Genomic DNA, 24,304 nt, shown 5'->3' with positions numbered 1-24,304 from the left:
CATTCCTTGTTTGCATCCATTTGTTAGGGACTTTCTTTGTTGCTTTTCTTGTTTGTTTTATTTCTCTAAACTTTAGCCTTTCATTCAAAACTTTGTCATAATTAGCTACTTTTGCTCTTTAACTCTTTTAGGTTTCCCTTTACTTCACCTTCACAAACCTAAATAAGAAAGATTAAGAAAGAATGTTAGTATCCAGTGGTTCATTGTTCACGTCCCCTAATACAATGTCATTCAACCTATATTCAATGCCTTCAAAATTTACATACAAAAGTGTAGCATAAATATAATTTACAAGTTTTAAAATACAACATTCTTAAAAATATGATGTTCATTGTCACTGTTTGTCAGTGATAGAAGACTGTTTATGGTCCAACCAATAAACAGAAACCTCTCTCGTGCTATAGAGAGGGTAGGATCATTTGTTCAAATCCTAAAAACAACATTTAAGGAAACACATATCTACTTACCCTAAAGTAGGAAATAAGTGAATTTCATCTTGTTTAATTATGTTTCCAGCTCCCCACTCTATCTTGTCACTAAAATGATAAACATATTGAGTCGACGATCTAACCACTCTCACCCGTACAAATCAAAGGACAATCTCTTGCAAACAGGAGTTCATAATACACTTAGGATTAAGATAAGTTACCTAGGATATAGAAACCTAACTAGTTAATGGAGTTTCATTTAATGGTTACTATTTTGTGGTTCGGTCTTATGCAAACTCATTGCATAAGATATCCTTACTCATATGTCACCTACACAAACACGTTGGATCATTGTGTTTGTATCAGATACAAAGTGAGCCTTATCCATAATGTTACCAAGATAAGGTATCCAACCTTATCCCTATATATAGACCCTTTAAGTTGATCTCGAACATTGATCCATGTATGTCGTCTCTACATATTGTTTAAGATTCATCAAACAACTTAGGATGTTAGTTTATTGGATTTGGATTATTAAGACAAAACTAATAATATAATCAATAACATTTATTAAAATTATAATTACAACGCTTTATTAATTACGGTCAATGAATTATATTTACAATCTACGAGTTTTATGACATAAATTCTAACAAGGATCACATCGTTTATACTAACTACAAAGTCAGCCGTATCCATAGTGTCCTCAGAATAAGGGGTTTAATGATCTTATTCATAGACTATGGACTATTTGGGTTATATACTCAGACTTGATCTATGTTTATGTCTCTACATAAAATTCAAGTCTACACTAGATAGCCTCGAGACCTTAGTTTATTAAATTCAAGATTATAACATTCAATTTTCACTAATAAGTCCTCAATAACCACTTTATTGAATAAAATATAATATAAACTACAAACTACAAATTTTGGGACATAAATTCCAATAAAGGTAATCTCGACAGAGAATAACATAAATTACCAATTGAACTTGGACAACTTTACACTGAGATGCCATGAGATTGAGTTTTATATGCATTCTATGATGTATTTCGATCCAATCTTGGACAAAATCGTCCTCGAGATTACCCCACAAAATTCATGTAAAACACAAAAAATCTCGAAACTTCTTCAATGAATCTCGAAGAAATTTCATCAATTTCGAGTGAGATTCTTCATATACATAGGTCAAGATTGATGAAATGGTCAAGATTCATCGAACAAAACCACATGCATTAACTTAAAATCTAGTTTTACATCCAACTATAAGAGAAAACTAACTACATATTTTCCCATCTAGCTCAGATTTAACAGAAAAACACTATAACAAAACCTAAAATCCAACCCTAAACTGAGGATGACTTCTTAAAATTTTAAGAAGCAAAAATTAGACAAATCTCATTGTTTGGAAGCAAAAATTAGACAAATCTTATTGTTTGGAAGCAAACGTTTTTCGTTTCGACCGAAATGATCATAGAGTTTAGGGTATTGTGAGAATATCTAACCTTCGAGCTTTGAAGTGTATGTTGGTCATTTAATAATACCCTTTATTTTGAAATTTAAAAACAAAACTCCAGACTTTCGGTCAGGACATGGATCGAGAAATTATGTTGAAACGGGTTTGGTTGAAATATATTATATATAATATATATATATATATATATATATATATATATATGAGAGTATTACTTTTAAAATGGAAAACGAGAAGTTTGCTATTTCTCGCAATTTTCTAATCTATTTCTTCTTCCTTTGTCACTCACGAACAGCCCCACCCTCCCTTCGACGGGCACTTCACCTCCACTGAACAACCCGCGCCGCATCCTCTGTTGTCTGTCAGCCATCCTGCACGTTGCCGTTAGCCACGTTGCATTAGATATGGATAGCCGCGCCTGGTGTCTGCTTCTAACCGAGCTACGCCGCCGCATTTCTTCGCAGCTGCTCAGTTTCGGCCACCGAGAATTGAGGCCCAACGTCGAATCCCTCTCTCATGTTACAATTTGTCATTGGTGAAGCTTGGTCTATGTCGTTGAAGCTATTTTTTATTTGAATTTTGGAAGAGTTTGAACTGCTATCCAGCTGGTTGGATGCTCGAAATTGGCATTTTGGCACGAATGGGGTAAGATTCTAAGCTTTATTGAGTGGGTCCTTGAGTATCCATCGAGTTTCGGTGTTAATATTGAATCACCCATGGCTTTAGATGCTAGATTCGAATATAGAAAGCGGTTTGTGTGCTGTCAAGGCGATTTTGACAAGCTTTTGATAAGGTTTTGGGTAAATTTAGTGATTTTTTTAAGAGTTCTTGAATACCCATTTGGTTTTGACATTAAATTCATCTTATCCATAATATTTTGGATGAAAGGTTGAAAGTTGGAGGGATTTTGAAGAAATTTCCAGTAGAGTTTGAGTTCGTTTAGGTGTTGTTCGATAAGTTTCGATGCTTATTCTTGTTAACTTTAGAATACCCATTTAGTATGATGTGATATTAAATTGCCCATAACCCTTGGATGTTGGGATTGGGAGATTGAGGTTATTATGTAGCTATCCAATAATTTTAAGATCGCTTTGGCACGTTTTGGTGTTTAAACTGTGGAATCCATTGATTCAGTATTTGTTGCTGAAATTGTTGGAGTCCTAACCCATATTCTTGAATTTTACATAGGCGAGGATGTTCATTTGAAACTTTGAAGTGATCTTGAAACAAAACTCTTAGACTAAATTAAGAGCATATTTATCTAAAAGACATATTGAGTTTGAATTAAGTTTGGATGGTCATTTAGTTAAGTATCTAAATTTGAAGTTTAAGGGTTCGTGGGTGGAAAGTTTAGTCTAATCTTAGGCAATTTGAGAATACTTCGATTTAAGAATAAGGGGTGAGAATTTTAGGACTTTAGAGGCATATTTAGCTCGAGTTTTTCTTATGAAGTGAGTAATGTTATCAGTCATATGGAAAGTTAACCTATTGGCTTTGTAAACCATTTTTCAGGTAAAACTGAAGTGGGAAGTGCTTATAGTCCTAGAGTATTGAGCTATTACTGTGAGTGGTTTATTTCTAAGTTTTCAATATAAAAGTTTTACATATGCTACTATATGATTTATGATATTACTGGTAAATACCGTGTCGTGAATTTCTTTATGACTATGTTTTATTTACGTTTGATCCATAGGTTTACTTTCCATGATATATGGATGTGTATGACTTGAATTTTATGAAAACATGTTTTTGATCATACTTGGTTTTTCTTTTAAAACATGACTAATCGATGCTTATGAGAAATGAAAAGTTACTTTCCCTAAAGGCTACGTGAATTTGTTTCCGTAGTGCCACCTGTGGTTGTCGGGGGATTCTGGGGCTGAAAAAGGCCGTGATCGTTGAACTTCTTATCATTGATTGAGGACCTTTTTAGCTTGTATGTATATACATATGTTGTGTGCAACGGTCACGCTAAGAATGTGTTTTGAGATGACTATTGTTGGACTATAATTTCTTTTGTAACCATTCTCTAGTCTATATTTAAACTATGTTTAGGACTCTGGATTATTGTGATGAGCATGTGGTGAGATACACTCAGTGTTAGTTTGAGTTTGAAAACTATAGAAGTGTGGTTTCTCTCCTTTCAGGTGTGGTTAGTCCATTTTCGGGGAGACTTTACCGAAATTTTTATAGAATTTTGTAAAAAGTATTTTATCAATCTTACTTTTGGTTAGGAATGTTCTCAAAGAGTAGATTCATCCCTTGATCTAGGTTAGAAGGGTAATCTGGAACGGGGTGTGACACCATCCTTCATTTGTAGCATCCACTCCAAAATTGAAGAGTTCTCTCTATTCTTTCTTTCTTTCCTTTGTTTTTGTGTTGAGTTAAGAGCAAATATCCAAGAGTTCTCCTAGATCCGAGTAGTTCAAGGCTGCAGTTCTATCGGAGTTAGACATTGTATCCTATTGAGACGATCGAGGTAGTCTGCTTGCAAGCCCGTGTAGAGCGAATATTATCTTCAGGACAGTGCTAATTAGAAGCATGCCTCACCTACAGTTTGAGTATATAAAGTTTTTTATGTTCATTCAAATCTTTGATTGTTTTCACAACTAAGCCTTATCACTTCATCAGGCTTAAGTTTGAGTCTAAACATCATACATTGAGTGTATTTGTTTCTAATTAAAGTGTAATCAATTTGCTAGTGTATCCAGTTCATATTATATTCGAAGTTTCTCCTAACAAGTTTTGCTCTCATGTCTTTGTTTTTTATCCAAGTAGTCTTTTCACTTAAATTCATCAAAACCATTTAAAGAAATTCATAAAGATAGTTTTTTTTTCATGCCTTTGAATAATTGGTTCAATAGTTTTTTTTTTGTGATGTTAAAAGGAGAACCCAAAAATGGCTATTGATGGATTAAGAATATACTATGTGTGCAAAAATGGATTTATAGAATAAGAATGTGTTGTTGTTTGTATTAAGAGCATATTCTGCTTTGAATAATGCTAATTTTATCTTTGCAGGACACACTCATACAAATTGCTTATTGACCCATCAAAAATTAAAGTTTGGGGTTTTGTTTCGCAATGGGATTTTTACGCACACAAGTAGTTTTGATGCTTAGACTCCGGCTGAGCCAATTTCACATACGCTTTGCTTTCTCTTCCACGTTCACCTCACTTTCTGATTCTCACTACCCTAACAATTGTCTTCACTCTTTTTTTTCAAAACCAAATTTAACGTTCCAATCTCTTCTTCAGTTTCATTCTCTCATTATCACCACTGGAAATTCCAACAATGTCTTCTTTGCCACAAAGCTCATGGCCTTCTATGCCTATCATAGGAAACCTGCGTTCTCCACACATTTGTTTCGATTGATTCATTCTAAGGATATATTTCTCTGGAATTCCATTATCCAATCCCACTTCTCCAATGGTGATTACCAACGAGCATTTGATTTCTACCTTCAGATGCGAGCTTCGAGTAGCCTGCCAAACCAATTTACAGTTCCCATGGTAGTTTCCACTTGTGCAGAATTGATGATGTTCAACCATGGCATGAACATTCATGGGTTGACTTCAAAACTTGGGCTTTTTGTTGGTAATTCTGCTATTGGTTCTTCTTTCATATATATGTATTCTAAATGTGGTCATGTAGAAAGTGCTTCTATCATGTTCAGTGAAATTACTGTTAAAGATGTGGTTACTTGGACTGCACTTATAGTTGGGTACGTTCAAAATAACGAGAGTGGGAGAGGTTTGAAATGTTTGTTTGAGATGCATAGGATTGGGGGGACTCCAAATTACAAAACAATAGGCAGTGGGTTTCAAGCTTGTGTTGATTTAGATGCTTTAGTAGAGGGTAAATGCTTACATGGTTTAGCTTTGAAAAATGGATTTCTCTGTTTTGAAGTTGTTAAATCTACTATTCTCTCTATGTACTCAAGGTGTGGGTCACCTGAAGAAGCTTATCGTTGCTTTTGTAAATTAGACCAAAAAGATCTCATCTCTTGGACATCAATCATTGCAGTTCACTCTAAATTTGGGTTAATGAGTGAATGTCTACATTTGTTTTGGGAGATGCAGGCCAGTGAAATAATCCCAGATGAAATTGTGATCAGTTGCATGCTTATGGGGTTTGGTAATTCTGATAGAATTTTTGAAGGAAAAGCTTTCCATGCTAGGATTCTGAAACAGTGTTGTGCATTGAGTGGAATAACCCATAATGCATTACTCTCCATGTATTGTAAGTTTGGACACTTAGGTACGGCAAATAAGATCTTCCACAGTTTCCATAAAAGCAGTGAAGATTGGAGCACAATGATATTAGGATATAGCAATATGGGGCAGAAAGAAAAGTGTATTTCCTTTTTAAGGGAGATGCTCCTCTTAGGCAGAGAACCTGATTTGAATAGTTTAGTTTCAGTCATTTCTTCATGTTCACAAGTTGGAGCTATCAATATTGGTCGGTCCATTCACTGCTATGCGATTAAAAACTCAATAATTGAAAATGTATCAGTAGCTAACTCACTCATGGACATGTATGGAAAAAGCGGTCACGTAACTGCCACATGGAGAATATTTCATAGAACACTACAAAGGGACGTTATCTCATGGAACACGTTGATTTCGTCCTACAAGCAAAGTGGGATTCTTGCTGAAGCAATTATTTTATTTGATAAAATGGTTAAAGAAAAGGTTTACCCAAACAAAGTTACTTGTATAATAGTTCTTTCGGCATGTGCTCATCTTGCATCCTTAGATGAAGGTGAAAAGATCCACCAGTATATAAAGGAAAACGGATTTGAGAGCAATATTACTATTCGTACTGCATTGATTGATATGTATGCAAAATGTGGGGAGCTCGAGACATCAAGAAAATTGTTCAACTCAACGGAAGAGAGAGATGTTATTTTGTGGAATGTCATGATATCAAATTATGGGATGCATGGACATGTAGAATCTGCAATGGAGATCTTCCAACTAATGGAAGAGTCAAATATTAAACCGAATGCACAAACCTTTCTTTCTCTTCTCTCAGCTTGTAATCATACAGGGCATGTGCTAGAAGGAAGACATCTATTTGATAGAATGCAGAAATATGGTATTGAACCTAGTCTGAAGCACTATGCTTCTATCATAGATCTTCTTGGCAGGTCGGGTAGTCTTGAAGCAGCCGAAGCTTTGGTTTTATCAATGCCCATCACACCTGATGGCACTGTTTGGGGCTCCTTGTTAAGTGCATGTAAAATTCACAATGAATTTGAAGTAGGGGTAAGACTTGCCAGATATGCAATTGAGTCTGATCCAAAAAATGATGGGTATTATATAATATTGTCTGACTTGTATAGTTGCTTGGGAAGGTGGGATGAGGTGGAAAAAGTGCGTGATATGATGAAGAAAAGAGGGGTGGAGAAGAGAGCTGGCTGGAGTGCCCTATGAATGAAGTAATTGCTTTCAGTATTGCTTGAAAACATTTCATACCTTGAATTGACCAACTTCATAGAAATCTCAGGAAGTATTTCAGAGGATTAGATTTGACAATCAAAATGAGAAAAGTTGGATCCACAATCTCTCCATTGTTGTTCCTTCGAATTGTCACATTTGGAAGATTAAAATTTCGAAAAAGGTGAAATTTTTTTTATGGTCGCTCGCTTACAGAAGCCTTAACACTCAAGAGAAGCTACAAAAAAAAATTCAGTATACTATGCTTAGCCCCTTGATGTGTTGACTTTGCTTAAAAGAAGAGGAAATATTGGACCACTTATTTTTGCACGGTCTCTTTACTAGGAAAGCTTGGAGCACTTTGTTTAGAAATTTTGATTTGGAGTTGTCTCCCTAGTAAGGTTGATAGCAAGTTGATTGAAGGGCTCAACATTAGAGGTTATAGCCCGAAAGGAAACATCTTGTGGAAATGTGCTACTTGGTCCCTTTTGTGGTGCATTTGGATAGAAATGTATGGATAGAAATGTATAGTAGAATTTTTTAATATAGCTATAATTCTTTTGATTCTTTTTGGACTGTGTTGCAACTCACAGCTTCTTGGTGGAGTACAAATTACACCAAACACTTTTGTAATTATAGTCTTTCAATGATATTCAACAATTGGAAGTTCATCATTTTTTAGTTTCTTTTGGGGAGGGTCCTCTTGTTCCTTGCCCTTAGGTTGTTCTATTTTGTTATATGAATATACATGTTTTTTATAAAAAAATATTATATAGTATACAAGTGTGCTCGGTCTTCAAGAGATACAGGGAATATCAAAGTCATTAAGTTTTGAATTTGGATTTCATTATCTTGGTTCAAATTGTAGATATGAGGTATTACATCTAGCATCCCATGGTCGTATATAGTATGCACAGGAATGCCAAAGGGCATAAGTGCCAAATCCAAATTCCAAATTTTTGTTCAAATCTTGGACTAGAGGAATTGCAAATTTTACAACTTGCTATGGATGCATGTATGACAGAATTTTGCTTTGGTATAGTATGTATCTTGAGATTAATCAATAGGTAGCATGACAAAGGTTATCCAACTATGCATATTGAAGAATTATGAAAATTATAGAACAAAAGTTGAGGAGAATGCTTAGGCGTTAGCAACAATCTTATTTATCAACTGTTGGGGAAGAATTTGAGAGCTCGTCAATCTCTTCCTACTTCTCCAATGAGAGTTCTATACCAAAATCTTTAGCAAAAAAGATACCCACCTTCCATCATTCAAGATACCTAAATAGACAAATACTAAAAAGATTAATAGAATACTTGACCCCACTCTAATAGTCATACTCCTAAGCGCCCATACATTAAAAATTACCAACTCTTGAATCATTCTTTCTTCTTCCCACTTTTATCCCTACGTGAATACACCTTTACTATGGGGTCTATAAGGAAAAAAACACAAATTTCACAATCAAGAAATTAAAAACAAGATTATTATCAAATGAGTCGAGACTTTTCACTCTCTACATAACAAGCGAAGCGAAACAAAGTAGACTTGTAACTTGACGGTGGCCTGACGCGACCTTATTGTTTAACGACCCATGTCAAGACTTACTGTAATGGAAGCTTCATTTGAACTCATCGATGTGGGAGGAGCAGAATAGATAGGAACAGGCATTTTATTTGGAAGATTTGGCATGGTTGTCTCAAAGTTAAGAACTTGAATTACTTGTTTTATGGAAGGTCGAAGATTAGGGTCAGGATAAGCACTCCATAATCCAACAAGCATCAAACACTCCACTTGTTTTTTGTCAAAATCAGATTGCATTTTCTCATCCATGCCATCAATCAATTGCGCACTCCCATAAAGATTCCAAACCCACTCCACCAGACCCTTATGAGATTCAGCTTCCATGGAGGTTCTTGACATTCTTCCCGTGGCAATCTCCAAAGCAACAACCCCAAAACTAAACACATCAGATTCTTTACTAGCTCTACCTGTGCTGATGTATTCAGGAGCTAAGTAGCCTAAAGTTCCAACCAACCCAGTTGTTTGAGCACCCAACTCATGGTCCATTAATCGAGCCAACCCAAAATCTCCAAGCTTGACGTTAAAGTTCGAATCTAACATAACATTACTTGATTTAATATCTCTATGAACCACACACTGTTCCCCTTCTTCGTGAAGATAGAGCAAAGCAGAGGCTAAACCTAAAGCAACTTTATATCTCACAGCCCAAGCAAGATGGGCCCTCTTACCAAAGAGATGAGAATCAAGACTGCCATTAGGCATGAATTCGTAAACCAACAAGAACTCACCCTTATCATGACACCAACCAACGAGTTGCACCAAATTTCGATGGCGAAGCCGACTAATGATCTTCACTTCAGTTATATACTCTTTCCTCCCCTGTCTTGAACCCCTTGAGATTTTCTTCACGGCCACTGCCAAATCTATGTCTGGTATATACCCTCTATACACTGCTCCGAATCCTCCTTGACCAAGCTTCCTTTCATTGGAGAAGTTGTTGGTAGCCATGGCAAGAAGCTTATGAGAAAACCTTCTAGGTCCAGCCCCTCTTTCCAAATCATCATTAATGGATGTCAAGTTGATCTCCTCAGCCACCTTTTTTTCTGATTTTCTTTTCTTTTGCTTCAATCTCCGACGTACCACAAAAGCTACAATTGCCATGAGAATTGAAGCTCCTACTGAAACAGTCACACCCACAATTACATCAACTTTTTTCCCATTTTTTTCAGTACCAACTCCAACTGTTTCTTTCATTTCCAAACTGGAATTGAACTCCCAAGAAAATAGCAAATGTCTCTCTAAATATGCCCCCGTTGCAGCTGAAAATCCAACTGTAGCCCATTGAGGAAGAATCTTCATAAGATCAACCATGTAACTCAAAGTTGTATTTTCAAGAGAAATTGGTGTCTTTTCATAATTCCATGAAACACTCAAGTATTTGGTGGTTGAATCATATGAGATAAACACGTCAACAGTGTCCAAACTATGTAAGCTGACATTCCACTTCGTGAAATTAGAGGAAGAAACAGAGTTAATGTTGATACCCACATGTTCAAAATTAGGATCCCATTCATTAGGGTAAGAATCAAACTCAACATGAACAATTTGGTTTATGGATGATTCAGTATAGGTCTTATTGAAAAGGCCAAGATACCCACCAGCTGAGTTTGGAGGGATATGAAAACCAGCTGGAGCCAAGAAAAAAGCAACCCCATTTCCATAGTGTAAAGCATTTTGAGTATCAATGGTGAAGGAGAATTGGGTTGTGAAATCAGTGAGTTTTTCTGTTTGAGAGTCCCAAATTGGGATAGCATCTTTGTAAATAGCTTGACCAACAAGACAGGAATATGCAGGATCACTGAATATAATTCCTCCATTATTAGGTACTGCATCTCCTTGGTAAAGTAAACGGTTTTCGTTTGGTTTGATTTGATCGATTTTGAAATAAATTGAGTCAACTAAGAGAGGAAGATAGGGAAAAACAAGGAAGAGGAGGAAGATGTGGGTTAGCATTGAAAATGTATGTAGAGAAGTATCCATGTGACTGATTATGAAAAGTGCTGACTAATGAGACATTTAGGATGCTACTCGCCAATTAATATAGAGGTCATAAGAAAAAAAAGTTTGGATGATTAGAGCATTTTTGTAAAAAATTGAAGTTTGTAGAACCTTTTGGTGTTACTGAGTAAAATAATTTAATACTCTCTTTATGTTAGGCAACCATTTGACCAAGCCTTTTCTTTTACCTGTTAAATTTCTTAATCAACTTGTTAGAAACTATGTGGTACTGGCCAACTCTATTTTTTTTATTATATATAATAAATATGTGGACTCGTGAGTCTAACCTCAAATCAAAAGGTTTATAGAGCCAGTTTTATATTAGTTGAAGTATGCTCAATTTTGTAGTGGTTGATGAAGTTCAAAACAGTTGAATAGATTTGCTCCTATTACTACTTTTAAAGATTCGTAGTCGATCAAATAACACTTCTAGTCCTACTTTCATGTAACCAAATAGTTTTGACTTTGTTTAGTTTGTGATTTATTTTTGTTTTTATGTTTCTAAAGATAAAAAATATATAAAGAAAAAATATATCTGGTGCAGCTATTTTCAAATTCTATCTTAAGAAAACAATCGAAGAAATGGTCTAACCCTAAAAAATAATAACATGGTTTTTAAATTTCGTTTTCAAAATTTAGAAAATAAAGAATACAACTTTTAAGGAAAAAAAAACTATAGAGGTTTCCATCAAATAAATTCAACTTCATTATCAATAATTTTAAATTATCAACGTGAAATTTGTTTTTTTGTTTTTCTACAGGAAGTTCCCAAAAAAGAAATTTAGATCATGAAACCAAATTGGTCTCTATAGCTATATAAATCATACATTGGTAATTAAAGTATCAATCAATTCACAAATGTAAGCTAAGTGGTAAAGAACATAGATCAAAGATGCAAGAAAACAAATGCATTCAATTAAAGTCTAGTTATCACAATCCATTGCCATATGCATGACTTTACTCATTATGATTAGAATAGACATGACCATCACTAACACGATAATGTGTAAAATGTAGTTGTATGCTTTGGTGCAAGTATATATTTTATATACTTCGGTAGGAATTTGAGAATAGGCCACCAATACAAAAAAGAAAAAAAACACTTTTATGTGCTAAATGCCCACGAAAATCACCCTAAAGTTTGTGTCAAAATGATACATAAGGCTCTGTTAACAAAGCTAAGAAGGTGTCCAATGTGTTCATGTGATAGCCCACAGGTGACTAGGATACACGCCCGTGTGATAGACATGTACCCAAGGATGGCAACCAAGTAGTCATGCACGCGTACCAAGATAGATACTCATGCACAACCTCATTGGCATGCCCAGATGCCCATGGGCTCATTGCTCTAGCGCCCAATGCACAACCCATGCGTATGGGCATTTTAACGTGGCTAGGTGGCCAACCCAGCACGTGCGTCCACTAGACTATCGCCCAAGCTTGTCAACGCATGGCACACACGCCCTACACAAGCCACACCCATACATGACGTGTAAGGCACCCTACGCGAGCGTCGCATGAAGGCCCACGTCATGCATGCGGCATTGTGTGCTCAACCTAGCACACACATGCCCCTATGGTCCAGATGGCCTCAAAAGCTTCTAGAAGGCGTCAGACGTGCTTTTGGCCATATTGCACTGTTTACTCATGGCCTAGACAGTTTCGAAGGCTCTAGAAGGCTTGCCACGTTTTGACATGCCGGAACTGTCTAGATCGCCCGAGATGATGCTAGAGTGTGCTGGAAGGTTAGAACATTCCATGACGGTCTCTTTAATGATGGTCAAGATTCAATGACAATCAGGAGTGTCATGATAGGTCCAAAGTGTTCTAGGCTTATTTCTAAAAGGCTAAATGTACATGTAATTACTTCTAGAATGATCCATGGCTGACCTCCTTAAGCTCCTAGGTTGGTTTAAATGGCTATAAATACTTGTAAGGGGGCTCATTTGTACACAACTCACTTGGTAGCCAATAAATACAAATTCAATAAGAGTTAACCTAAGCTCCCTCATTATCTCAAACTCTCTCTTGCCTATTAACCATCCATATTTCTGATCACTAATGCTTGGTGCACTAACCTCTGAATGCTTACTTGGCTATGTGGACGTTAACCACATGTGCCACACATTTCTGATCACTAGTGCCACACATTTGGTTAGTTAAAAACTTTAACCACATGACATAAAGCTTGTTTACATGAAGGTATATTTGTCAAAATCATTGACAACAATATGATGAGGTGATCACACTTTGAGGATTACTTTTGGAAGAAATTAAAAATGAGATGTTTGAAAAACATTAAAGCAACCTTAAATTACTAATACTAATTAAATTAAAATTCATTGAACAATGCTGGAACTAATATTATATAGTTGAAAGTACGAGAACTAATATTAAATAATCTTGAAAGAGATTAGAACAATATTTAAAAAGAAAAAAAAATAAAAAATGTGCAAGTTGATTTATTCTTTAATGGAGATTAAAATAATAATATTTCTAATCCTCTCTTTTAGGTTGAATTATCCCTATATTGTTTCATATTTTGACGTGCAAGACGTTGACATGTAGGTCATGGGTTGACTATTTCGAGGTTGGGTTTACATACTACAACATTGTTTATAAAGTGTCACCACATCGTCTCACCAGATATTTCAGGGAGGTTTAGGCTTTTACCAATTTTGGCCAAAACTCATGAGATTTATTACTTTTACCTTTGTAATGGTTGTGGTCAAGATTGGAGTTTCGATGACTGACTAGGCTTGCAAAAATCATTTCAAGGTTTCTTGACCTTTTATTTATGAATTTTCTAATATTTTGTTGGATTGCTTGTTTTTTTTTTTTTTTTTTTTTTTTTTTTTTGCACGGTTCCCTTTTCTCGCTTTATCTTTTAGAAGAAGCAAGTAAGCATATTAAATTGGTGCCCTAATTAAACATGCTTGTATGTTTTGAACGAGCCTGAAATGTTATCTTGGCTAGCATGTTGGTTAATTTAGAATTAAATGCAATGTCTTTTAAAAAATATAGGTTTCTTTCTAAAATAATGACAAAAATAGGGTAGTAAGTAAAGAAATGTTAAAAATGGGCCAGAAGTCCAAACTATTGTAGAAAAATGAAGGAAGTCATGTATTGGGTACATGACTTTCATTTTGTCTAGTGGTCTACGTGAAATGTGAGTGGATTAAAAGAAGTTATATATTTGGTACACGACTTCCTTAAAAAAAAAAAACAAATAAAATATGGTTTAATTTCTTAAAAACATATTAGTCATACCCTTATTTTTTTCCTAATCCAACCAAAATTATTATGATTTTTTTATGCTAATTTACAACTTTAGTTTCAATGTTTGCTTGCATTAGAAATTCCTTGAGTACACATTTTTCGTTTTAAAACACCGATTAAAATCCATTCTCCACCTAATTCATTTGCATTATTTACTTTTGAAACTATACCGACAATTTAAAGTAATTAGTTAGATTTTTTTTTTTTTTTTTTTATGGTCTAAATTTTGAAACTACATTGACAACTTGGTGCATAATTGAAGGATGTGTCTTCAAACTTGGAAACAATCAATTAAAGAGTGTCAGATTTGCTATAAAACTTTTAAGTTAAAATAGAAGAAAGAAAGTTGTATATTTTAAGCTTTAAACGATTATTTTTTATCTTAACTTTGTAATATGACTATGGTTTTGGTACAAATCAAAATGCATTTTCATATAATTCTAGACTTGAAATTGAAATTTATATGAATTAAAATATGATTTATAAACTAATCATTATCTTAAGGGGAAATTGCATCGGATAACAAAAAAAAATTAGAAAAAAGCATATCACATCTTTTTTGTATATTGCAAATATGACAAATATGATAAATAATTAGAGATATATTATTTTTTAAATTTTCTACTTTTACAATTTAGAAAATATAGTGATATGAGTCTTATTATCATTTTTTTTGTTGCTATTTTTGTAAACGTCCCTTATCTTAATCTCCCTCAACGATTTCATCGTCTTGTCGTCGTCGTTTATGTCGAATGTGTTTCCGATCCGTGTCAGCAACATTGAGCTGGCTGGTCTACTAAATAATTTGTTATATATTTTCCAAGGTTTGATCATACATTGAGTTCAAATCTTGTAAATTGTGTTCCATCGAGTAAGCATGTACGTTTTGAACAAAATTATTCTGAACGATGACAAGTAATATAATTAAATAATGTGCATGTTATAAAATTATAAAACAAATCATATTAAAATTCTTATTAATAGTACGAGCCACCATATGTGATAAATCATCTTGTAATTGACGTATATTAGAAAAATAGTCATTTATTACAGTTGACTAGTGTGTTATTTCTCCTCATACACAAAGATCGTTTCGTGAATGACACATTGTGATATACTTCACATAAATCCTACGTCAATCTTGATCGTGTTTGCCTCTTAAATTAATTTATGATGTAGTGTGGGGTTCGTATAGGATAGCGATAGTTGGGTTTGAAGCATATGGAAATGTCGCAACACACGATTTGGTGCATGCAACTCAATGATATATAGAAGCATACCATACAGCCCATGTATGTCTAGACTACTTCACTGTTATGACATCGATTAGGAAGCAATGCTATAACATTAGACGTGTATGATGTCCAATTAATTTGTTAAAAAATAAACATAAGTAGACAAAAAAAAAAAAAATAGACAACATTCATTTAATACTTTACTATCTGAGAGTCTATCAATCGGTCAAATATCTGTTGATACGTCAATAACATATTTGCTTATTGTTATGATGCAAGTAGAACATCACTCCATTAAATGTGAAAAAAATTAATAATAAGTTATATGTAGTGCAAATTTTTACTAAAAAAATAGTATATAAATAAAATAATACCTAAAACTTAAAGGTTGAGCAACTTGTGGAGCTACAATAGAAAATTTGTCATATGCTCATACTTGCAGTAGCATTAGTGTTCTAGCTATTTCTAAAGATTGTGAATATTAGTTTGACACAATTCCCTTTGAAGTCATGCAAGACATGCAGTACATACTAGCATGGTCGAAATAGCTTAAAACCAGAAGAAATATATAGTGTACCAGAGTATTTAACTTGTTGGCAAACAAAAAGCCTCCAATCAGTTGCATAATGTATGCATGAACATATCTCTGGACGCTCACAACGTCAACATCTAGTGGCAATTTCTGTGAATTATTTGGCCAACCATGGAAGACTCAACCCTTTGACCTTTCATGTTAGACAGTAGAACTTCCAAGAAATTTTCATTTACTTGCTTCCAATTATATGTTAATTAATGATCCTACAACAAACTCACCATCCATCAGTAACCCTAATTGAATCGCAACGTCATGCAACATGATTATGCATTCCTAACAAGACATACGAAATGTGTGTCTCTAGTCTCCAACACTTGTCCAAAGCAGTAACTAAGTGTCAATCCAACTACATGAATCTTATTTAGGAAATCCAAAAAAATCCAATAGTCTCTAAGAATGAGAAAATACGCGGATCGAAAAGGATCGTGCACTAGGATGCTACTTCTCTCCTTTGACAACTCAAAACCACGATGGAGGAAGTATCTCATATAGACTGTGAGCGATGAGACAGTTGTTAATACAGCTGGATAGAATCAATAGGGTCAAGTTCCACAGTGCAAATTTCCTAAAAGAAAATTCAATAATAACATAGATATATAGCAGTAATAACATGAAAAAGGAGCGTTCAACTACATAAAAATGATGAATTAAGAAACAAAAATTCAAAAACATAAAATTAAATAATTACACAATATGAATTTAAGCTATATAATTTACATATCAATACACTCAAATTTAAGACTACAACATACATCAAACCACAAAATCAAACAATTACATAAAAGTAGTTCATTAACAATTACAAAATTCCTAAAATATAACACATCAGTGTCTTGACGAAAAAAACATGTTGACTACAAGTACTGTTTGTTATGCTTCTTTTGCACAGAGCGCGCATCTAACTGATTGATCGAACTCTTTCCAATCCATTTCATTATGGATCCTAGTAGTTCTCGAGGTTTATCCATCCTAGTAGTTATTGATGGCCCCCACTTTTGATGTTGTATACATAGCTCGTCAGGCAAAAGCAAACTAATTATTTTATTGTTTTTCTTTTCCCCGACGTGATCAACGTACACGTTGGGAGTAGCTACCAAATTCCTGATGAATATATGTATGGCATTGGAGAAAAGAAAATAATTAAATAATAATTTTATTTTCTTCGATACCGTACACGTACACATCAAGAATAGCAACCTATTCTCTAACGTATATATGCATGACATCAAGAAAAAGAAAATTGCTATTTAATTGTTTCCTTTTCTCCAACATGTACATGTACGACATCAAGGATTGTGTGGCTGTTCCTGATGCCATGAAATCAACAATTGGGTTAGATTACATCGGTCGACTCACACCTTACGACGTTGGTAGATGTGCTATTTCTCGACATTCTTTTTATTGTGTTGGGATGTCCCTAATTTCTTACAGTGAGCCATTCTTTACTGCTTTCCATAGAAAAATTTTAAGTTGAAAAATTAAATCGTTCCTTGTAGGTCAAAACCTTGTCAAAGTTACTTAATGATGATCATGTGGAATATTCATTTTTTATCCATAACAACGCAAAGAGACATGCATTAATAATCAAAGTGATTAAGTCTTATACAAGTTCATTGAATAGGATACCTTTACTCACATGTCTCCACAATGAATGTTTTTTCGAATTACGTACATCGTTTGTAGTTTTACAAGGTGAATCGTATTCCTAGTGTTACTAGGATAAAGTATACATCCTTATCCATATACGCACTATAGACTCTTCAAGTTATTACTTGAACGTATCTTTAAATTGTATCTCAACTACATACTAATCATAACTCGAATTTTGTTTATTGGATTGAATAATGGGAACTTAAGACTTAACATAACAGATATAATAATTATTTTATGTTTATAATTAATAAATTGTTCTTGGATTTAAAACAATGAGCTTAGGGCATAAAACCCAGCAATTGATTGGACAACAACAATATAGACTAAAGGCTCCTAAAATTGGTCAAAATCACTCTAAACTTGCTTAAAATTATTTAAGAACACATGTATACTCATTTTACCACTTTTAGACTAGTTTAGGGTCAAAACATCATGTTAAGTGTCTTTTTACTAAAGAAAAGTAACAAAATAGATAGTAATAACATGCACTATTTGACATCTATATTATCCCATGTTAGGTACCGTCACAATGTTACTTACTAGCGCTGCAACACTACTTTAATTTTCAACAATTAAAAGTCTGTAGCTAGGTCATTTGATGGGGATGAATAAGGGTTGATTTATGATCAAAGGTGACAGCTTGGAGCTTTCAGTGCGCATTAATAATATTACATTATTTGTTTGTAACAAGAGCAAAAAAAAATCAATCACAAGTAAATGACATTTGTAAAATGTTGAAGTAAACCTGATTAAAAATAGTCCCATCAAAATTGGTAAACATGGCCTTAAGAAAGTAAAATCCATCCTGCCGGATTCAAAACAGCGACCTAAGAATTATCTGCCAAAAACTACAGTCTCCTCTCTACCAACTAAGCCAAGGTCGAAAGATGTCAAAGGAACTTCTCTCTCCCCATATATTGAATCAAAAGACTTGTTGATATTATAATGTAAGAAATAATTGAAGGCTCACATCACAACTTAAAACTAACAAACAAACAAATAAATAAAGAAGGAAAGAAAAAGAGATGCCATCACCATCGCAATTATTGTATTTCATATTTAATTTTTAAAATATTATATTGTCATGTTTGTAATAAATACACCCTCAAGTTTTTATTTGATTAATACTTCTTTACACTTTGTGATTCCCATCAAAATTGACATATCAGTACTGGTAGTGGCAGTTTTGGTCAAAAACTGTTATCGATCAACTGATGAAACATCCCTAATATAAAGTAGTATAGGAGATTTGTTAATTGAATTCATATTTTTCAAAGGTTGCTTGTGGTGGTTCGTTTGCACTGCAGTTGTATCAAATGTACTCTCAACATATCTATCTCAGACAATATTAATTCATGTAGTTTTGATTCTTTCCTTAATTATATTGGAAATATTATGCAGAATTATTCTACTTGAATTTCTTATTTGAGGCACGACATATTTTTTTCAAATGGGAATTTTGTTTCCTCTTGTTACTTGTTCTTCCTTCATTTTACTTCTTAATTACTCTTTCTTGCAAAAAGAAAAAAAAAAATGGTAAAATTTCAGCTGTTTAAAACCAAACGAAACATCCCTTTTCAAGTGGATTATAAAAAGAACATTAAAACAAAAGGACTAAAATCCATCCATGACGTTATTATTAAGAACTAAAATGATAATTAAGAAAAATTTTCCTTTAAATATTTGTGGTCTGTTTTTACATCATATATAGGAACCATCCATAACCCATAACCCAACCACACAAAAGGAATATTCTTATTCAAAGATGACTTTGTCCTTACACTATATAGAACTCATTAGTCGGCCTTCTCATGGCTTATCTTTCTATGTGCATTCAACCACAGAAAATTCAAGAAGATGTTGGGTAAACTCCAGCACGAGGCAGTTATTGACGTCCCGGCCAACGTGACATGGCAGCTCTTCGGCAGCCTTGAACTTGGACGAATTGTGGGAGAACAACTTCCGAATCTTTTTGAGAAAATCGAATTAGTTGAAGGTGATGGAGGAGAAGGAACTGTTCTTAATCTCATTTTTGCTCCAGGTAACAATTTGTAGTAATCTCTTCCATTGTTTCATCTTCCCATTCTAAATTTTCGAGAAATTTTTATTGAAAGTCGTTTTATGTTCGATACTCAGTAATAACTCAGACTACACATCTATCTCTGTTCATTCCCTTCAATTACAAGGATAATTTAGACCATCCATTAGGTTTTTTTTTTTAATAACATTAAGATTTAAGATTTTTTTTTGTCAGAGTAGGGTTAATAAATTTAAGATTAGACCATAGAGAATATATATAGTAAAAACCAGAACATTTATTTTTAAAAAATTTTACTACGAATTCAACTTTCTTGAGTAAGAAAGAAGCAAATAGTTAATTTAGAGTATAGGTTCATGTTGAGTATAATTTAATCTAAACGAGCACAATTCACCTACTTTTGATCTTTAACATGCTGAGTCTTGACTTCTGAGACAAACGTGAAAATGTGTGGACATTAATGCAGGTTTAGGTACCTCAAGTTATAAAGAGAAATTTACAAAAATAGATAATGAGAATCGTATAAAAGAGACAGAGATAGTGGAAGGAGGATTCTTGAACATTGGATTTACTCTCTATAGGGTTCGTTTCAAGATAATTGAGAATGGTGAAGATAAGTGTATTGTTGAAACGACAATTGAATATGAAATCATGGAAGAAGCTGCTGCAAATGCTTCACTTGTTACTCTACAACCTCTCATTGAGATTGTTCAACTTGCAAATAACTATCTCCTTCACAACAAAAACCCTAAATAGAGATGCATTAAATCATATGATGAAATCTATTGTCATCCTTTGGAGTTGTTTTCCCCCTATCTACAATAATAATAGCATCATAAAAGGTTCTGAGTACTTGAGTTATACTCAATTTATTTGAGTTTAATTTCTTGTGTAATCTTTTATATCTTGATATCAGTGTGTGGGAAACTTTTTCTAACTTCTTTTTCATATGAAACATTGTGCATCCATATGAATATGTAACATGATTATTCAAATATTGTACATATATTATTACCCATGGAATGAAGGAAAACTGGAAGGAAAAGATTGTTTTTCCTTTAAAAGTTGTAAGTTACCTCTAGAAATTGCATTTAGATAACAATTTTTTTTTTTTGAAAAAAACAGCTTATAAGATTTTTTTTTCGCATATTGCAAATTTGACAAATATGATGGTAATCAAACGGTAATCTACTTCTAAATTTGTTATTTTTTGCAATTTTGAAAATGTAAGTAACTAAGTTTCATTATCGAATGAAGGAAAACTTAAAAGAAAATATTTTCTTTCCTTGAATGATCTAAAAGGTAAGTTAATTGAGAGATTTTTTTTTTCTTTTTTCTTCAGTTTCCTATAGAATGAAGGAAAAAATTTCAATTGAATGCCTAATTGGTAACACCTTTCTAAAACAACACTAATTGAAAAAGCTTTGATTTCCAAACAAAAATAATGTAGAAAACCAAGGGCTAGAAAATAAGAAATCAAAGCCAAGAAAAGATTTTTTTTCTTCCGTTTCCTTGAAATAAGAAATAAGAAATCCTTTTAAGATAAAAGACTTTAAGATCAATCATGATCAATTATGACTATATCATCCACATACACTAGCAATAATCTACCACAAGATTGTAGAAACAATTAATATAATGTGTTGATAAGAGAGGCGAAAAATGAGAGAGTTAATATATGATCAAAGTTGTAGAGTTAATATATACCCAGACATATATTATATATATTGTGTCTATTTTAGACCACAAAAACTCTTAAGCAAAACTATTGTGAATGTGATCAAAAGCTCCACTAGATAGTGGAAAGGCACATGTTTTCTCATAGTGGAAAGGCTTATAAATAAAGGTAATATACTAGACAAATGCTTTCTCATAGTTGAAAGGCTTATAATATAAAATATGCACATGTTTTCTTTTTTAGGTTGAGCATGATCTTTTCCCAATTGTCATGGAAAAGCCTTCTTGTAATAACCATCGTGTTGTTCTAGTTAAACGGATATTTTGAAAACATCCTTCTACCTTTTAGAGAAGATCAAATTAAGTCACTTGAGTTACCGTCCAACAGAACTTTTGCATATGATCTTTTAGATGATGAATCAGAATCTGAAGATGAATATCTAATGCTAAAGTTTTTCAAATGTTCCACTGGAGGTCTCTTTTTTGGCTTTGTTTCCACATTCGGACTTATCATCGATAGAAAAAGGAAACCCAACTGCTTTTATCAGGCCCTTCTGAAACTAAAATGTAGCATTTTCTGCCATGCTGATCAATTCTGAATATTTTCTTTGTATTCCCACTTATGTTTTTTTGTTTTTCTAACCCACAAACAATGATTCTCGTACCTGTTTTCAAGGAAGAACATCTTAGTTCTTAGGGTGGCTATGAGAGTTTTGAAGGTGTTGATTAGCAATTCAAGAAGGTGATAGACCCCCAATTATACACCAGTACAGTAGAAGGAAGAAGAAGCAAGGTTAACCGCACGTGCTAGGGAGAATAGCCTTAATAGTTTTAATATTGTTAGTAGATGATTCCATAATAACATAATAGAGTATAAGTAGGAGTTTGTTATGGAGAGAGAAAGTTAGTTAGAGTATAAATAGGAGTTGATTATGGAGTATAAATAGGAGTCTGTTGGGAGGGAGAATGGGGTGAAGAATTAGGGCTGCAATATTCCTTGAAAGAGAGGAAGGGCAGGGGGTTAGGGGTTCTTTAATTTTTCTTTTACTGCTTTTATATTGTAATTCTGTTGCATATATCAATAAATAGAAACACTATATCAGTGTTCTATCAAATTGGTATCAGAGCCTGTCGGATCTGGGCAAGGAGAGAACCATGGTTAACACGCGATCGGAAGAGAGAATGGAAGCTTACGATCAGGAAATGTTGCTGATAAAGAAAGAAGTGAGTAAAATTCCAGCGATCGAAGAAAGCTTAACAGCGATCAGTCAACAAACTGAAAAGACGCATCAAATGCTGATGATACTCATGGATTCCATTGCGAAAGAACGGACGACAACCAGTGAGAAGTTGGCAGACTACGACGCACAAGAAACTGGATGCAGAAAAAGTAATGAAGGAGAGAGTTCGACAAGTAGGAGAGGTGAGAACGAAACAAAGGAGAGGAGGACTGAGGACGAAGAGGGTGCGAATGAGAGAGACAAATTTAAGAAGGTCGAAATGCCAGTATTCAATGGCGAGGATCCGGATTCGTGGTTGTTCCACGCCGACCGGTACTTCCAAATTCACAAACTGAGCGATGCGGAGAAGGTTTTGGTGGCGACCATCAGTTTTGAAGGCTCAGCGTTAAACTGGTACTGAGCACAAGAAGAACGCGATAAGTTTACAGGATGGCCCAATCTTAAGGAGAGATTGCTGGTGCGGTTTCGATCGTCGAGAGAAGGATCCATCTGTGGGCAATTCTTAAGGATTAAACAGCAGACCACAGTGGAAGAATATCGCAATGAGTTTGATAGGTTGATGGCACCACTCGCTGACCTGCAAGATCGTGTGGTAGAGGAGACGTTTATGAATGGACTGTTTCCATGGATCAAAGCTGAGGTAGTTTTTTGTAAACCGATTTGATTGGCCGAGATGATGCGCGCGGCTCAACTCGTGGAGAACCGAGAGATCATCCGCAATGAGGCGAACCTAAACGGTTATCCCAAAGGTAAATACCCTCCTCCAAACTCTTCAATCATCAAGAGTAGTGCAACGATGAATAACAGTGAGAATAAAGGAAATACCATATTTCCAATGAGGACGGTGACATTAAGAACAACGGTTGGAGAAGTTAAGAAAGAAGGCCCGACGAAGAGACTACCCGATGCAGAATTTCAAGCCCGAAAAGAGAAGGGACTTTGCTTTCGCTGTAATGAAAAGTACTTTCATGGACATCGATGTAAAGGAAAGGAGCAAAGGGAACTAAGAATGTATGTGGTGAAGGAGGATGAGGAATATGAAATTATGGAGGAAGCGGAATGGGATGAGACAGAATTGAACTGTGTCGAGATAAATCCAGAAGATCAGGCTATTGTTGAACTTTCCATAAATTCAGTGGTTGGGCTGACGAATCCTGGAACGATGAAGGTGAGAGGAAAGATTAAGGATAGAGAAGTAGTTATCCTAATCGATTGTGGAGCAACCCATAACACTTCATCTCGGACAAGGTGGTGCAGGAACTGAGTTTACCAACGAAGACTACTTCACACTATGGAGTGATTTTGGGCTCGGGTGCAGCTGTGAAGGGGAAAGGAATTTGTGAAGGCATCGAGCTACAACTGGAGGGATGGAAAGTGGAAGCAAACTTCTTACCACTTGAGTTGGGAGGAGTAGATGGAGTACTAGGAATGCAGTGATTGTATTCATTGGCCGTGACGGAAGTGGATTGGAAAAACTTGACCATGACTTTTCTACACAACGGAAAGAAAGTGAAAATCAAAGGAGACCCCAACTTAACCAAAGTCATGGTTGGCCTCAAGAATATGATTAAGTCATGGAAGGATTCTGACCAAGGATTCTTAATTGAGTGCCGAGCAATGGAGACAATGTATGAGCCCTCAGAAGATGATGGAAT

The 24,304-nt window shown here is 34.5% G+C and overlaps 3 protein-coding genes across 5 annotated transcripts; 2 read left to right on the top strand and 1 right to left on the bottom strand.

The window, feature by feature from the left end:
• Nucleotides 1-1,282: 1,282 nt before the first annotated feature.
• Nucleotides 1,283-8,124, top strand: LOC101203830 (pentatricopeptide repeat-containing protein At4g39952, mitochondrial). 3 transcript variants are annotated; one of them, XR_004214565.1, is made up of 3 exons: nt 1,283-2,549; nt 3,417-3,467; nt 3,753-4,658. XR_004214565.1 is itself a non-coding variant. In XM_004148061.3 (3 exons), the coding sequence occupies exon 3, from the start codon at nt 4,989-4,991 to the stop codon at nt 7,341-7,343; it is 2,355 nt and encodes a 784-aa protein (XP_004148109.1). In that variant the 5' UTR covers nt 1,332-2,549; nt 3,417-3,467; nt 4,926-4,988; the 3' UTR covers nt 7,344-8,124. The 3 variants fall into 3 exon arrangements, 2 of the variants coding, with proteins under 2 accessions (XP_004148109.1, XP_031737087.1); XM_004148061.3 differs by lacking the exon at nt 3,753-4,658 and adding an exon at nt 4,926-8,124 and having other exon boundaries at nt 1,332-2,549; XM_031881227.1 differs by lacking the exons at nt 3,417-3,467; nt 3,753-4,658 and adding an exon at nt 4,926-8,124 and having other exon boundaries at nt 1,332-2,549.
• A 352-nt stretch (nt 8,125-8,476) lies between these two features.
• LOC101204075 (L-type lectin-domain containing receptor kinase IX.1) lies at nt 8,477-10,913 on the bottom strand. The gene has a single exon (XM_011651779.2). The coding sequence runs from the start codon at nt 10,911-10,913 to the stop codon at nt 8,934-8,936; it is 1,980 nt and encodes a 659-aa protein (XP_011650081.1). The 3' UTR covers nt 8,477-8,933.
• An 8,586-nt stretch (nt 10,914-19,499) lies between these two features.
• Nucleotides 19,500-20,679, top strand: LOC101218487 (S-norcoclaurine synthase 2). The gene is made up of 2 exons (XM_004148037.3): nt 19,500-19,734; nt 20,198-20,679. The coding sequence occupies exons 1-2, from the start codon at nt 19,551-19,553 to the stop codon at nt 20,485-20,487; spliced, it is 474 nt and encodes a 157-aa protein (XP_004148085.1). The 5' UTR covers nt 19,500-19,550; the 3' UTR covers nt 20,488-20,679.
• Nucleotides 20,680-24,304: the final 3,625 nt, after the last annotated feature.

This window comes from Cucumis sativus, chromosome 2 (assembly GCF_000004075.3).
Source record: "Cucumis sativus cultivar 9930 chromosome 2, Cucumber_9930_V3, whole genome shotgun sequence".
Taxonomy (NCBI): domain Eukaryota; kingdom Viridiplantae; phylum Streptophyta; class Magnoliopsida; order Cucurbitales; family Cucurbitaceae; genus Cucumis; species Cucumis sativus.
The sequence above is the reverse complement of the archived record's forward strand: the minus strand, read 5'-3'. Positions and strand labels throughout refer to the sequence as shown.